The sequence below is a fragment of the Marmota monax genome, unplaced genomic scaffold (genome assembly GCF_021218885.2).
Source record: "Marmota monax isolate L192 unplaced genomic scaffold, Marmota_monax_Labrador192_F-V1.1 WCK01_AAM20220418_F8-fsc00105, whole genome shotgun sequence".
Lineage (NCBI taxonomy): Eukaryota > Metazoa > Chordata > Mammalia > Rodentia > Sciuridae > Marmota > Marmota monax.
In genome coordinates, this window is record NW_026692947.1 from 6,551,227 (window position 1) to 6,568,680 (window position 17,454).

General features: G+C 33.9%; 1 protein-coding gene across 1 annotated transcript in view; it reads left to right on the forward strand.

The window, feature by feature from the left end:
* The window catches only part of Dtl (denticleless E3 ubiquitin protein ligase homolog), a 61,991-nt gene that overhangs the window by 13,341 nt on the left and 31,196 nt on the right, over positions 1-17,454 (forward strand). Inside the window, exons 7-13 of the mRNA XM_046452266.2 lie at positions 931-1,043; positions 2,257-2,330; positions 3,556-3,659; positions 3,945-4,049; positions 6,455-6,567; positions 11,790-11,879; positions 14,241-14,376. Coding sequence (XP_046308222.1) covers positions 931-1,043; positions 2,257-2,330; positions 3,556-3,659; positions 3,945-4,049; positions 6,455-6,567; positions 11,790-11,879; positions 14,241-14,376 — 735 coding nt within the window. The remainder of the gene's footprint in view (positions 1-930; positions 1,044-2,256; positions 2,331-3,555; positions 3,660-3,944; positions 4,050-6,454; positions 6,568-11,789; positions 11,880-14,240; positions 14,377-17,454) is intronic.

The following is a 17,454-nucleotide window of genomic DNA, read 5'->3' on the forward strand; positions in this document are numbered from 1 at the left end:
TACTGATAGAATTTAAATTGTTAATACATAGGCTCACTGGTGAATGTTACCTTTAATTTAAACTTCCTTTTTTTGTTGTTTTAAAGAGCCAGATTAAATTAAATAGAAGTTTGTATTACCCCATAATGCCATTAAGCAAAAAGCGCAAATCATCTCCCTATTTACTTTTAATACATTTGTTGATCTTTTAAAAATTTAATGGACTATTTTGTAGAGCAATTTTAGTTTCACAGCAAAACTAAGCAATTTCTATATATTATCTCACACATACACATATATCCCTCCTTCTCTCGCTCATTGTCAACATCTTCTACTTGAATGGTGTACTTATTACAATTGTTGAACCTACACTGAAACATCATTGTAACTGAAAACCCATACTTTACACTAAGATTAATTGTTTGTGTTATCATACAGAATAGTTTCACTGCTCTGAAAAATCTTCTATTCTGCTGTCATTCCTATCTCCTCACAAAGCTTTGGCAACCATAGATTTTTTTTTTTTTAATATCCATGGTATTGCTTTTTTCAGTATGTCATATAGTATGTAACCTTAAAGTTTCTTCCATGTCTTTATTAACTCGTTTCTTTTTAGTGTTGCTTTCTTAGTGTACCACAGTGTATCCATTCACCTGCTATTGGATATCTTGGTTGCTTCCAAATTTTGGACATTATGAGGGGCTGGGGATTTGACTTAGTGAAAGAGCACTTGCCTAGCTAGAAAGAAAAAGAGCTACCATAAATATATCTTTTCTTCTTTATTATACATTATAATCTCAGCACAGGAGATATGGTACAGATGGTTCTACTGGTTTCTGATTTTACTAATCTGGTCAGAAATTACTTAATTTTGAGATCTTTTGTACAAATGTTATGTACAACATGAGATCAGGAAAAAAAACAAATCAGTTTCCTTGGAATATCTTTCAGATGGGTTCTATAGGCAAGTGAATCAAATCAGTGGAGCTCACAATACCTCAGACAAGCAAACCCCTTCAAAACCCAAGAAGAAACAGAATTCAAAAGGACTTGCCCCTTCTGTGGTAAGGTTTTATAGGTGTATACATGAATGTAGATCTTAACAGCAGAAATTCTTAATGGAATTTCATTGTAGGGAATTTCTTGGGGATAAAATTGGGAGCTATTTTCTTTTGATGTCAGAGATTTACTCCTGAATAAGTAGTGGTTCTCAAACTATAGTGGACAGATTTGGTTTTCTATGGGGAGAGAATCCCCATTTTTTTATAATATAAACTATGGAAAAGATGGCTTGTTTGTTTATTTATTTATTTATTTATTTATTTATTTGGCAGTACTAGAGATTGAACCAAGGGCTTCACATGTGCTAGGCAAGTGCTTTGCCCCTGACCTACATCCTGAGCCTTTATATTTTGTGATAGCATCTTGCATAAGTTTCCCAGGCTAGCCTTGAGCTTGTAATCCTCCTGCCTCAACCTCTCAAGTAGCTGAGATTACAGGTGCATACCACCACACCCAGCCTGTATATTTTTTAAACATTTAGGAAAGTATTATATATATTGCAAAACACTATAGAAGTATAAGAAGAAGTACTACTGTAATAGCCAAAAGCTAAAATTAGGCCAGAATTTTTTTTTTCCTGAAAATAATTGCTTTTGATCTCAGTTTACTGTGATTTTTTAATGTTCCGGATTTATAGTTAAAGTGCACAACATAAGGGATACATGGATGAATGGAAGCAGACAGTGGTCTGTAGAATCCAGATGAGATTATAATGTGTAACCTTTCAGGCATGGAGTCTAATTCTAAGCTAAGAGACCTTATTAGCTAACAGTAAAGGAGGTAAAACTCTACTAACTCCCTTTAATATTATCCAAAATTCTTTAGATACTCCTATGTGATAATCTAGGTAGATATCAACACTTTGTAGATGAAACAGACAAGAAAGTTAAATGAGTTTGCTAGAGGTAGATAGCTTATTAGTAGGGCTGATTCTAAGTAGACTCTATAATGTCAGACAAGTAAGATCTTCTTGTCACTAGTTTGTTTCTTGAATACAAGTTCAAGTTTTACCGGTATATGCTGTAACTTAATGATGTTCAGGTCATTTTCTTGCTAGGATTTACTGTGTATCTAGGATTATTGGAAAGAGAAGATTTAATCTCATTCAGAGTTTGGGGGAAAGGCCATTTTTAAACACCTTGTTCTCTTGATGGTGAAGATTTTGATACTTAAGATAGAATTTCCTTCTTTTCTTTTTCTTTCTGGTACTATTAGGATTTCCAGCAGAGTGTTACTGTAGTCCTGTTTCAAGATGAGAATACATTGGTCTCAGCAGGAGCTGTGGATGGGTAAGAGAATTTATTTCTTTATTCTTTTAATGAGGTCTTCCATGAGCCATGAGGGAGAAATCATGTAGTCCCATTATAATTGAACATGTATGCTTTTAACTTTTGACGTATCAAGTACCCCAGCTGAGAAAAGAAACTTATACAGGAAAATAATAAGCTAGAACTCTTGCTCAATAATTAAATGAGCTAGTACAAGTGTCACACTTAGCATGTTGTCTAGCATATAGGAGCTGCTGCTGCTGTTAATAGAGAAGAAACTAGATGGGTAGCTTGCCTTATGGCAGTAAAATTTAGTCACAGGCTCTTATTTTGAAGAATAAATTTTTTATTATTTTGGGGTATCTTTAAGAATATCTTTAAAAGAATAAATCTGATTTGGGACATATAATTGGTGTTTCTGGGTATAATTTAACTAGACTTAAGATTTAAATACTTTTAAAAAGTAACAGCTTACTGGGCTGGGATTGTGGCTCAGTGGTAGAGCATGCATGAGGCACTGGGTTCATTGCCCAGCACCACATAAAAAAATAAACAAAAGTACAAATCACAAATTTAAAAAACAAAAAGTAACGGGTTACTAAACTAGGATTTCCATTGTCTCTTCAGGACACTAAAACTTTCATGAACCAAACTTTCAGGCAAGAATGAAGGATTATCTTAAGTTATTAGTTATATTTGTGAATGGCTAGGAAAGTGTACTCTGTATTTCCAAGAATACTGCCTGTGTTTTCACAGTTGCCTACAAACTAGAAGTAGAGGATTAAGACAATTATTCCGACAAATGAACAAATATTTTTTTCTCTGTTTCACAGGAAAGTTTGCTTACATGGCTTAAGGAGTTATGTATAGAGATATAACCATAGGAACAGAGCTTGCTACTTATGATATCAGAGGATATATGCAGAGGCTTAGGAAGTGTTTTTTTCTTAAAACAATAGAACAGTGACTATCAGCATCCAACTTTCATCTTCCTTTTCCGCTCCCTTGGAGTAAACTCCAGTAACCCATTGCTGGGTCATATTACATCTGTTTCCCGTCTTGTCAGAATGGCAAGCCTGACCTTGGACACAATGGTATGAATAGTTTAATTTGTTTCCCAATGAGATGTCCTCACTATACCTGGTAAATGTGCCAGAGGAGTTAGATTAAAAGTCATTTCACATTCAATGTTAGTGAAGTTCTTTGGGTAGGGAGATCTATAAAATAAATTTGTCTTGATTTTTAGGATAATTAAAGTATGGGATTTACGCAAAAATTATACTGCCTATCGACAAGAGCCCATAGCATCCAAGTCTTTCTTGTACCCAGGTAGCAGCACTCGAAAACTAGGTAAGCCTTTGTATAAACTTTTTTGGGAAAATTTAAATTAAAAAAATATATGTATTAGGCTAGTTTTCAGCAACATAGACTTAAGAAACTAATATGAGGGCATACATTTTTGATGTTTAAAAGATAAAAACAGAAGGATACTTTTTATTTGCATGTTTGGGGGCAAAAATTCGAATATTCCTATCTGATGATATCATTTGCAATGATCTATTTTTGCGTTCACATTCTGGCTTCAGGTCTGTTTACAATCATCATGACATGCTGACTAAACTTTATTTTTCTCAGGATACTCAAGTCTGATTTTGGATTCAACTGGCTCTACTTTATTTGCTAATTGCACAGATGACAATGTCTACATGTTCAATATGACTGGATTAAAGACTTCTCCGGGTAAGATATAAGTCATACTAACTCACTTGCCAGAAAACGAACATGGACTTTTTTGTTGATAATTTAAAAAAAAAAAACAAAACTTATTAAGCCATATAAGGACTTTAGTATTTTTAATTAATTGCAGTGATATTTTCATAGGGTGCTTTCCTTGTGGTCATTTCACATGTTAGCAGAATTCTTTTCTGTATTATGACTTATTGTATTGTAGTAGTCTCCAGAAATCAGACCCCTTGGCCTATATTTAGAATTAACTTAATTTTTTATTTAATGATCTTACAGGGTGAAGAAAACTGTTCTGCTCAACTTTATCCTCTTTTTGGGCTTGTTAGTTAAAATTAGAGGGCTGCAGCTGGTGATGTAACTCAAAGGTAGAGCACTTCCCTAGCATGCTCAAGGCCTAGACTACAACACCCAACACCACAAAAAGAAAAAAAATTAACTGAATTTTTCAGATTGCCCATATAGTTCCACCCCCCCCCCAGCCTTCCACTTAATGTTTGACAGAAGCCATTCTATCTCTTGAGATTTTTTTCTCCCAACCTCACCTTTCTTTTTCGCCTCAAGAATATAAAAATAAAGTCTGATACATAAAACTAATAAATGGCATTTTAAAAAGAAACCAAGGTTTTCAAGTATGCTTTAAAAAGGTTTAGTTATTTTATATCTAAGAACATTATCAATTACTCAAACAAGTTATATATTAGTCGCCTGATTCTTCCTCAGGTCTAGTTCTGTCAAAACACTTTGAATTTTATAACCCACCCACAGAACTACTAAAGTAAGATGTGCTGATAAACAAGAAATCTTAAAATAGTGCAGAACTTAGGTCATTTTAGCTATTATCTTAGATAAGTTTCAAAAGATTTCCCTAAGTGGTCTTGTTAGGACTATGATATCTGTGGCAGCATCATTTTTGGGATTTTTAATTAGTCATATAAAATAGGCTTTAAAAAATCTTTCGTCTAAAGAAAAAACATTGTTCTGATTATATTATCATATATATAAGAGATCTTTTATATAATTTTTCCCATAGTGTGACAATAAAAGGACCTTGAGTTCGTTTTGTCCCTCTGCCATCAAATACTTTCCTAATAATTTTGTGATCTTTTTCTGTGCTCCTAAAATAATTTTATTTGTTCTCAAAGATAGGTAGATAGAAGCTAGATTGATTTGTTCCTTAGAAATTGAATGATGGCTCTGTGTGCATGTGTGTGCATGCATGTGTTCATGCACACACGTGTAACAACTGGTAATTATTTGCCTTTTCAAAACTTTATACTAAAGGTACCGAACTTAATATTACAGTATTATATATATTAACTGATGTTCATAAGGATGACTGTAAATCATGTTAGGACCCCAAATCATCAAAGAAAGACTAAATTGAGTTAATTAAGGCCAATATAGGTTTTAAAGGATCTTTATTAGCAAGATTGAAATATTTACATTGTACTTCATATCAGCTTTTCTTAGACCAGTAGAGGGCAATAAGTACTTATGGGTTTAATGGAAAATTTAGTCTACAGTTTGCCAGGCACAGTTTAAGAGTTGAAGATGAATAATTATGATTTTTTTTCCTGCCTAAATACTTCCTAAAATTCTCTAATAAATGAGATTCTTGTACTTCTTGGGGATATTCAGGTGTCAGACACCTAAGGTTTTGTCTTCCTTAGGCTAAAAGAACCTGTCAAAAGCAAATTGTACAAGAAAAAATACTTGTTCTTTTGTCATGGATAATGAGAAGTCTAAACCTGTACACTTAACCCAGCCTAAAGTCTTACATATGAGTACAGTTTACCCCACTAGCTACTTTTACCATTAAGACTGTTTAAAGTGCTGGACTAAAAATATTCCTACATCCTAGATAAGCCAACAATAAAGTTTTAGCCAGAGTTCAAATGACCCTTTTTCACTGATTTTTATCTATTCATGGAACAAATATTGGAGGATGTACTCTGTTCAAAACACTATAAAGTTTAGAAAGGAAGGAAGATATGAAATATACCCTCAAGAGTCTTGAAGTCTTAAGAAGTAAGACCCAATGTATACTGCAATAGAAAAAGCCCTATCTTGGGTTAAGGAGAGAGGGTCCAATATTTATTTTATTACAAGATCGAACAATACCTGCACCCTTTTTCTTAATTCTTTTCATCACATTTTCCTCCTGTGGCATAGCTGGTTAATGCCAAATATAGCTGAGTTCATGAGGTTGGACCTAATAAAGAGCCTATGGTTTCTTTTTCTTTTTTGCCAATGTTCAGTTCCCTGTTATTTGGTGAATAAAGCTTGACCATCTGCTTCAGTACTCAATGTGGGAATAAAACTTGTTAGAATATGTACATTCATTTGAACACTATGTGGAAATAACAAAAACCAAATGATTTGTTTATTTCTTCTGACAGTGGCTATCTTCAATGGACACCAGAACTCTACCTTTTACGTAAAATCAAGTCTTAGTCCAGATGACCAGTTTTTAGTCAGTGGCTCAAGTGATGAAGCTGCCTACATCTGGAAGGTAAGTTGCTCAACTTCCCTCTCAAATGTGAGATTGAATTGTTCCCCCTCAAATGTGAGACTGAATTGTTTTTGAGAATATTTTTTCTTTCCAATAGGAGGTAAGTTTAATGTAAACACATAGTATTAATTTTCTATACCAGATATTTACCCTTTTTCTACAATATACTAAATTTGAGCAAAAGTTATTTCTTGGCATTTATTGTAGCCGAAACCTGATTAGAAATTTATGTATTGTTATTTATAGTCATAGCTTATCAGAAACTGACAATCCATGTCTTATTTCATAGATTATCAAGAAAGTGAGAATTCAGAAAGGTAGTAAAAACCTTGATTTTATCTTGCTTCCTAGAAAACATGCTATATTGACTTCTCCTTGTTTTTGAGCTCTTCTACAAAATACAATATTTTGATTTTTTATATCCTTATACAAAACAGCCACTCAAAAATAATTACATTTTTATTCTCTCTTTATAAATAGCCATCCTTCAGGCTATTAAAATAGATGTGATAAAAACAAAAAGAAAAAAAATAGATGTGATTATCAATTTTTTCATATATAATTTTTTTCAAGTTTACCGATTTTCCATGCAACCCATTAAATTCATATTCTTATTTTTTAACTTTTTAAATAACGATAATTCTAAAGTGACCATTGTAAGCTAAGAATTTAAAGTCTGGCTGTTTGAAGCCTAGTGGAGAAAAGGCCCTGGAGAAAATTACCAAAAAGTGATTTTTATATACCTAGAGTTGTAAAAATGCAACCCTAATTTCTTAAAAGGTTTTGGTAACAATATCCTAAATGGTCACAAGGTGGAGCTATTGTTCTATCCAACTCTCATGTTGGGCCTCTTTCTACAAGCACATTTCTTTACTTTATTTCTTGTATTATTAAATGAAAATTTGCTTATAAAGTATAAACATCTTAAAATTTGAGTTTCAAATTTGGTCTTAAACTTAGTTGGCTTTTTGTTTTCCCTCTTCTTTCCCCCACTGTCTTACCTACAGTCCCTTCTTCACTTTGAATCCCAACATAACTGGAAAATTTTCTTTCTACCACAAGTCTGTATGATTTTTAAGTTTCTTTCTGAAAAGAAACTGTAATCTCAGGTATAACAAAAATCATAATAAAGTATTGTGGGGGGGGAACCTGTGTGCTGGTCATTCTTTTTACATTATTTTAGATAACGTTTCTAAATCAAAAATATACATAATTTTGCTTATAATTATATATTATGTATACAAGTATATACTTGTCAAATTTTGAAGTTCCTGTAGCACTCTTCTCTAGCACAAGGTGTTTTTAAATTTTTATTTTAGTGAACAAGAGTTGAGGGGCTAATTTCTCCCTATAAAGACAAATACACACCAAAGATACTTGGCTGTTGTTTCCAACCCATTTTCAGACATCCAATCAGCTGCCACCACATACACAGGTTACCCTTTCTGAATTCCTAGGCTGGGTCACATGTCACCTCTGAATGACGTGGTTCAGACGTGATGTTCTTCTGCCTGTCTACACATAACTCAGTGTACAGGCCCTGATATTTGAGATCCTGGCAAGCTTTCTGCTCCTAAAATTGAATTTGCCTAGTGAGGTGGCTCAATTTCTCTTTTCCATGATTTAAAAAAGGGGGGCGGGCAATAGTTCTAAGCAGTTCCATGCATTCTGAGTAACCAGACTGTCAGGTTATCTTCTGTTTCTGCTATATATCTAATAGATCAGTATTCCTTTTAAGTGTTGGAATTTTTTTCTGTGCTAAAAAGCCCAGGGTATAAGAAAGCAGTAAAAGAAAGTAGTTTAATATCTTAAGACAGAAGAGAATGGCCTTTTAGTCCTCACTGCTGCCCATAAAGGGGAGGTATAATATATTTAGACCCTCTGAAACTTAAGATTTGACATTCTACTTTTCTTTTTTAATTTCTTACCCATTATTTCACCCCTACTCCTACCTGCTCTTCCTTGGTTTATTACTGATATATAGCCCCTGAATAGTATTGAAGTAGTTATAAATAAACTGATTTGGCGCAGCCATTCTTCCGCTGACTGGCGAAACATTGAGCCTGACACTTTAGGAAGTGTAAATGATCTCATGGCAGAAATAAAGATTAGATTTGGTTTCCGACTGGGCAGAGTAAGGAGATTTTGTGAGGAAAAGTGCTGATCTTTTTTGGTGTATTTAAGAATATAAAATGCTTTATGAGGTCTAAATAGTCTAGAGCCATTTACTCCTAGATGCCTTAAAATTCCTGGTTTCTTAAGTCTTTATTTTGTAAAATGTAAGAATATTTAAGACAATTTTTTGTGTTTAACCACTGCAAAATGCTTAGATCTGAATATCTTGGACGTAATAGGCTCCTACTTAAAAAGGAAAGGGAAGCTTTTTAAAAATTAAACAATATAATTAGAATAATATATTTTTAATAAAGTGATAATAAATAAAAACTAATTGGAATGAAAATGAAGACCATAAAAGCCACCTAAGTTTCATTAGAAGAAATAAATCTTCTTTGAAATAATCACCAAGTACTATTCCCCAGGAAAGTCCTAAACTTTCAAAGCACTTAGATTACTAAAATTCATAAAAACTTACTAGAGCCTAGATTCTCATTTCAGCCCATTATAGGGTAAAGTGTACATTAAGTTTATTAAAATCACAATGTTTTATGACTTTCACTACCATCTAATTCCCAAACATTGTTTACACTGGAAAGAAACCCCATATCCTTTAACAATCATTGTCCATTCTCCCTTTTCCCCAATATCTGCTTAAGCTACATTCTGACTATGAATGTGTGCCTATTTTGGACATTTCATATAAATGAAATCACAGGGCATTTTGTGCCTGACTTCTTTAACTTAGCATAATGTTGTCAAGGTTCAGCGATGTTGTAGCATTTATAGTACTTAATTCTTTTTTATAGCTTAATAATATTCCATTGTATAGATAAATCATTTTGTTCATTTATCAATGGTCATTTGAGTCATTTCCACTTTTTACTTTATGATTAAAGTTGCTATGAACATATGTGTTTAAATTATCATTTGAACATGTTTTCACTTCTTCCAGGGTTGCATACCTAAGAGTAGAACTGCCAGCTCAAGTGATATTTAATTCTGTTCAACTTTTTCAGATACCTTCCCACACTTTTTGTGGACTAGGGATAGAACCCAGGGCCTCACTCATAACCAGGCAAGCACTCTATCACTGAGGCATATCCCCAGCCCCCTCCATTTAATGCTATGTAAAAATGTCTGGCTTATGGCATTCAATTAACAAATGCTGATTACCTTATCAGATTGTAAAAAGTTATCCAATGGTTTCCTTTCTTTGAAGGCCTGTTGTACAAAACATACCTTCTGTTGGCAGGTATTTGGTTTTTCTTGAAACTTATGTTACTCCTTTGTATACATAACACCTAGACTCTTCTAGGTTTTATGACACAGAACTAAGGAAGGGACAGTATCGTGAAATGAAAAGCTAGAAGTAGTAAGCAGGGTAAATCAATGGAGGAGAGAATAATGTATTCCTATCTGGGATGTTTAAAAAGGACATAAGGATTTTCTGTCCCTTATAACTTAACTGCTGCCAGACCTGTTTGGGCTTTGACTAGAGAAACTTAATAGAGTAGGGCCCTACAAGCAGAAGAGGAAAGATAATTTCTGTAACTAAAGGCTATTTAAAAGTCCTTTCTAAAATATGTAACCTTATGGAATATTGACATTTTGTTTGTCTCTGTGACTATATAGAAGTAGGTAGTAAAATCTTTGTAGATATAGGAAGTTTCCTCTTCTGTTAAACCTTAACTTAGCATAATGTTGTCAAGGTTCAGCGATGTTGTAGCATTTATTTAATCAGCAAGGCAAATTAAATTAGACTCTATTCTTGTCTTCTTTTGCTTTCTGAATTATTGTGTATGTATGTGCCAGGTAACCCAAGAAAGGAGTACTAATAATTGAGTTAGATAACCTTATAAATCAATGTCAAATCCTTTAACTATAATCCAAAGAATCTATTAAATTTATTTAGTCATTCTCACAAATAATTCCTTCTAGAGTTGCCTTTACTTTCTTTATAAAAACAAGCCACAATTCAGAGTTTTAAAAATAAATGAAAAGAGAATAACTTATCTTAGATCCAACCTTCTTGCTCTTTTCAAATATACATGCTAATGATAATTATGTGAGTTTGTGCTACTTATTACGCCAGTTAATTCCATGGCTTCTAAAAGGTATTGACAGCTCTCAAATGAATTAGCTTGTGATGCTGTAAAATGCACGTCACTGGTGACATCCAATGATGAGAAAATATGATTCATAGTCACATGTACAGTGCAGCCTTCTCCCACATCCCCAATACTGGAAATTGAACCCCTGGGCCTCATGCATGCTAGGCAAGTGGTCTTCCACTGAACTATCCTCCCAGCCCCTTTTTTGTTTTACTTTGAGATAGAAACTTGCTAGGTTGCCCAGGCAGGTCTTGAACTTACTATGTTCCTGCTTCAGCCTCTCAAGTAGCTGGAATTAAAATATATGCCACAACACCCAGCTTGGACCCTTCTTTATGCATTAAGATATATTAAAATGCAAATTAGCTGAAATAGTATTTTGGAGGAAAAATATTTTTCTACAAAGTATCACAAAATATAGCTTATCCCTTCAAAATGAAGCTTTTCCAACTCAAAATGAAGGGGCTTAAATTTGGGTTTTGGTAAAAGTTAGTCTTTCTTTGGAATAAAGTATCCCCTGACCCAAGATTGCTAGTAGCATATTTAAGGTACCTTCAGGGTTCACAGTTAATTTAATATTCCTGAAAGTAGTTGACTGGGGAAGATCTGAAAATATCCAGGCTATGTAAAAACATGACTAAGTTTTCCACTTGAAATGCACTGCCTAGCAACTGAACCTCATCCTCCCAGAAAGTTTTCCAGCTAAGGTATAAGTAACTGCCAGTCTTGGATTTTAGTATATAGCTAGATAGTCTGCTTTGAAGTAAGAACCATCCTGATATGTAAATATATATTCTTTACATGTTTCGACAATTTTCATTGTATTTTCTCAGATCGGTGACCAATACCTTATTGCTCATTGTAACTCTTTTTCTGAACTATAACCAACTTTTGGAAACAATTCTAAGGTTCTCTAAGACAAAATTAAATTCAAACCTCTATCTGGGAGATCTAACACTGCTCTACTGACTTGTTTCTTGTTGATTGGACTAGGTCTCCACACCCTGGCATCCTCCCACTGTACTACTGGGTCATTCTCAAGAGGTCACATCTGTATGCTGGTGTCCATCTGACTTCACAAAGGTTTGTCAACAAATCTCTATAATTGGTTCAAAAAGTAAATCATGGTTTGTAGGCTTTCCCAGGATTTGTTAGAAAGTGATACAGACTTCTGTTTGAGACTTAAAAGATGTAAAGGTCATCTAAGATCTGTATCAGCATTACTCATACATATTCTGCTTTTCTGTACCAATAGAGAAATCATTGTGCACTAAGGAATAAGGGTGGATTTCTGGTTTCCAAGTCACTCCTCTGAATATAAAATGAAGTTTTTTAAGCTTAGTTAAAATTTTATCTTAAAATCTAAAGTGATAAAACTAAGGTAAGAACTAGTGTTTTACTTTTTATATGTTATTAATGTGAGTTAGAGGTAACATCATGACTATTCTTCACAGTCCAACTTGGTTTTTCACATATAGTGGTCACTGGGAAGTCTTAACATGTTAGCTATCTGTGGAAACTGAAAAAAGTAGATCTGAAATATTTTAGACACTTTAGAAAGAAAATACGCCCCTCTTTTAATTTTTATAATGAATATATTGTGTGAAACTTAAAAACAAATCAAATAAACTAAACTGTAAAAAGGCCAGAAATAAAAACAAGTTTTTTTATACAGAGATGATTTTATATAACCATAGCCCAAATTCTACTCATTCTTTCAACCCCAATTGCCTCTGATCTTTGGGCTAGTCTCTATTTTACAGGAAATCTCACTTCTGTAGAGGTCTCCCCTTTTATGTATGACATTTTGAGGCTTTGTTGCCTATTGTTCCCTTCTGTTTTTGTTTTTGTTTTATCATCCAGAAACTTCCCATGGTCTGGTCTATTCATGGCATCCCTGATAGCTTTTCAATACTGCTGTGGATTTCTTTTCATTTTTCTATCCCAGTTACCATTTCTGTGATCAGCTTCTGCCAGACAGATTTTTGTTGTTGTTGTTTTACTCATTACTTTAATCATCCATAATTATATCCCAATGACTTTTTCCCCCCCTCTGAATTTCCAGTAAAATATCCCTTTTAGTATGGGGTATTACACTTCATGGAACTCATTTAGATGAATTCTTTTTTAATTATTCAGTTAATTATGTCATCTTTTTTTAACCATCACATATTATCCTTATTTCCTATGAGAAAAGACTCAAAAGGAAATAGTAAGGCTGATTACGGGTACTAATCCCACGACCATCTTTTTAAAAATTTTAAAAATAATTGTGTCATCAGACTAGAATTAGGGAAGTAAAATATATTTTTTGTTGTTGTTTTTTGTTTTTGCTTTTTTAAAGTTTTTCTAGAGATATGAGAATACTGGGTTTAAATGCTAACTCTGCCATTTAACTGTGATATTTTGAGCAAATAACTATTCGCATTTTGTCGATGAGATTACTTGAGTTCAAGGCTTAAATAAGATAAAGAATGTAAATTTCCAGACAGAGATAGGTACTTTGTAAATAACTATTGTTGTTACTATAGAGTGATCCTGGGATTCTAAGCATTTCTTGTTGAGCAGTTAAATATGTGTGTCTTCTTTTGGCCTCCCAGAAAGGAGAGGAAAAAGTTGCCAGTCTCTTGGGGGCCAGGACTTAAGAGAACGTGTGTTCTTTTTTTTCTCTCTTTAGTGACTGAAATAGAGAAATTATATAAACAAATGCTGGGGAACAGCTCTGGTACCAGTGGCCATTTGCCACAAGCTCTTCAAGCTGGACTTTCTCTGCCATAAAAGGCTTGGGACCAAGATCAGGAATGGTCAGATATTTTTAAAGGGGCAAAGGTTATTTTTAACTTATTTCAGCCTAGTGAACTTGTTGTTTTCCCAGATTGCTCCTTTACCTATCTGAAAAAGGATCTCAAAGGAGTAGTTTCATTGTACTTGTCATGGCCCACTAGAGTTATGAAGCTAAGTATGATCTTGGAAATGATCATATTACTTTAACCAATAAGGCAAAACATAACAGAATTTAGAAGAAAATAGCAAAAATTGAATGTTGGTGACATGCATTGATTGATCATTTAATAGAAAGGAAGTGAAAGGGGTATCTTAAAATTACATATTTCTTAGTAAGATAGAAGGTGGTAATGACTTGCCCAGCTTCTTGAGACCAAATTTAAATTAGTCTTTTATAGTAGAGTTTTAGGTTAGGTAAGAAATTATTAATAATGTCATATCAACAGAAATTATATAAAGAAGAAACTAGAGAGTTAGCTTCTTTGGAAATGATTTCTTAAGCAAGGAATGGAAATATATGATCTTTTGGGTATCATTTTCTATATCCTATTATATAACAGACAAAATAATTCTCCAATCATGAACCTTTAAGGCACATCTGTTTTTTACTTTCTTGTGAATCTTTGATTGAAACTTCATTATTCCCTTCCTGGTTCTCAGATTGCTACGTGCTCTGATGACAATACACTAAAAATCTGGCGCTTGAACAGAGGCTTAGAGGAGAAACCAGGAGTAGATAAACATTCTATAGTGGGTTGGGCCTCTCAGAAGAAGAAAGAGGCAAGAGCTGGCCTAGGTAAGGATATTATGCATTTTCTAAGTTTTTTATGATCTCATTTGTTTAGTCCTATAACATATTATGGTAAGTTATGATCTTGTTTTGATATGTTTGTAAAGAAAAGGACTACCTTCTTTTTTGTTTTTGTTTTTGTTTTTTGTTCTCAAGAAATACTGTCTAAGCACTACTCTGTTTATATCTACACAAGGCCCTGGAATACAATGGGGACTTAATCAACAAATTTTTATTGAATACCTATTATGTACTGGTCACTGTTTTCAGTTGCTGAAGAGCTCAACAACAAACAAAAGAATAAAAGTATAAACAGAGCTCTTCCATATTAGTATGAGAGGCAATAAATTAAGAAAGAAGTAAAATATGTACTATGTCGAGTAGCAGAAAGTGCTAAGGAAAACAGGAAAGGAAGAATGACCAAGTGTGCTGTTGGAATCTTCTATCAGGTGGTTAGGGAGTATGAACAAATGAATGACATTTCAGTAAAGAAAGTGAGCCATCTGGATACTTTGGAGAAAGATATTCCAGGCAGACAAAATAGTTCTTAAAGCAAGAACAGGTTTGACATATTTTCTCTTCTTCAAAGAGGCTAATTTGGCTGTAGCTCCTATGACTGGAGTGGGCAAAGAAGGGGGAAGAGAATAGTAGTAGTAAAAGTTCTTTTGGAATTTAGCTTTTATTATAACAGACAAAAAAAACCACTAAGAGGGTTTTGAGCAGAGGAGTATCATTATCTGACTTTTAACTTGATCATTCTTGCTCCTGTATTGAGAATAAACTAATACTGAGGAGATTGGTAAAAGCAGAAAGCTAATTTTAAAAGCTAAAAATAATTCAGGAAATGATGATGGTGTCTTGGACCATAGTTATAGCAGAAAAATATAATAAGACTTCAAATGCTGATTTACTTATACGATAGGGCCAATAGACTATGCTGAGGGATCAGATATGAGATGTAAGGGGAATTTTCAAGGATGATTTCAGAGTTTTTGCTTGAGAAGCTGAAAAGATGGAGTTTCTTTAACCTAGATAGGAATCCTTGCAGGAGGAGCACTTTGGGGAGAGAAGCTCAAGTTCCATTTAGATAGTATTGTTTGATATGATTATTAGACATCTAAATGGAGATGTCCAGAGACAGTTCAATGTTTAATTCTGTAATTCAAGGTTAGAGTTATAGATTTGGGATTCATTATAATATAGGTAAAGGTAGCTACAAATAGAAAAAAGAGAGGATAAGCTAGGGTCTAAACTTTGGAGCACCCCAGTGTTTAGAGGGTAGTGATGTGACAATTACCACTAAAGGCTACTGAGCTGACACAACCCAAGAAGAAGAAAAAACAGAAGAGTGTTATACCCTAGAAGCCAAATAAATAAAGGAGTCAGATGAATCTGCTCAGATGATTCTGGAACACCAAAGTAGATGAGACCTAAAAACTAACCTTTGGATTTAGCATTGTGGGAGTTATTTGGTAGCCTTAATGAAAGGAGTTTTGGTGGTATATTGGTGGGCCTGATTTAGGTTGTTCAGGATGATTGGAGAAAAGACCGTGGAGTCTACAAGTTTATACAGCTCTATTAAGGAGTTTTGCTACTGAGGAAGGAAACAAAAGAAGTAGCCAGAGGAAGAAGTAGTTTTAAAATTTGTTGATTTGATTTGTTTTAATAGTAATATAGCAGTTGATGTAACTGGAAAGATCCCAGAGAGGGGGGGGGGGAAATTAATGCAGGGAAGTTTTCTGAAACAGTCTTTCAGTAAGCATGAAGGAGGTGCTAATACACAAGTATAAGATATAGGCTTGTGCCAAGAGCATGGAGGGTTAGTTGATCCATAGTGAATGGAGAGAAAAAAATATGCAAGCATAGTGAAAAAAGGTGGAAAGATGGGATAGTCAGACTTATAAAAGTTTTCTTTTGTTCTGATGACTTTCTCAGTGAAGTAAGAGAGTTATCACCTAAGAATAAAGATGAAGGATTAGGTGGTAGAAATTTGAGAACATAAATCTGGAATAGTCAGAGATTAGAAGAGTAAATGGACCAGAGAACTATGATTATTAAGTGCTAAGAGTCAACTTGAGACTCAGTCATTAATTGAAAGCAAGCATTCAACATGATTATATTTGCTGTGTAGGTAAAGGTATACTAAGAGTTGGCGTTAACTAGGGAGTTGGTTGAGCAAAGCAAGTATTAGGAAGTAAGCAAAGAAGTTGAGAGTGACAAGAAAGGATGATTATGATGATTTACTATATGATTTAACCCGGCAAAGGAGGCAATTGAAGATATAGTGGAGAAAAGGGACAGTATAAAAGTGGTTCTATCAATGGATTAAGAGACCCCAAGAATGAAAGATTATTGGAATTGGAATACAAAAGGGAGTGGGATGATCAAAATTAAGATAATGGTGGATTTAAAATCAAGAAATAGATGGTAGGTGAGTAAAAGAACAAGATAATTGTAGAAGGATGTCAAGAAATTGAGAAACCAAGATATTAAGCAGTTCATGTATGTGGATTTTGCTGACACCAAAAATTGTCAGGGAATATGTTGATGAAAATAACAATGAACAAAGAGCAAAAATTTTCAAGCACTGAGCCACCCTATGTAACAGGGATCTTCATGTTTCAATAAATGTACAGTAATAAAAGAGACATCAAGGCCTAAGGTTATTGAAGAGTTGAATGTGAGACAGGGAAAATATAGGTTTATTTTTCTAATGATTTATTTAGTCACCTACAGGATGCAGAACTAGACTTCAGAGGAGTCTTTTGTTCTCCATCTACTTTCTGTAATGTCTTTAAAAATCGCTATTGGGGCTGGAGTTATGGCTCAGCGGTAGAGCACTCACCTCGCACATGCAAGGCCCTGGGTTTGATCCTCAGCACCACATAAGAATAATAAATAAATAAATAAATGTTATTGTGTACAGCTACAAAAAAAAAAATAAAATAAAAATAATAATAATCCCAGCCACCCTGGAGGCTGAGGCAGAGGATTACGATTTCAAAGCCAGACTCAGCAACTTAGCGAGGTCCTAAGCAAACTCAATGAGACCCTATCTCTCAAAAAAAAGGGCTGGGGATGTGG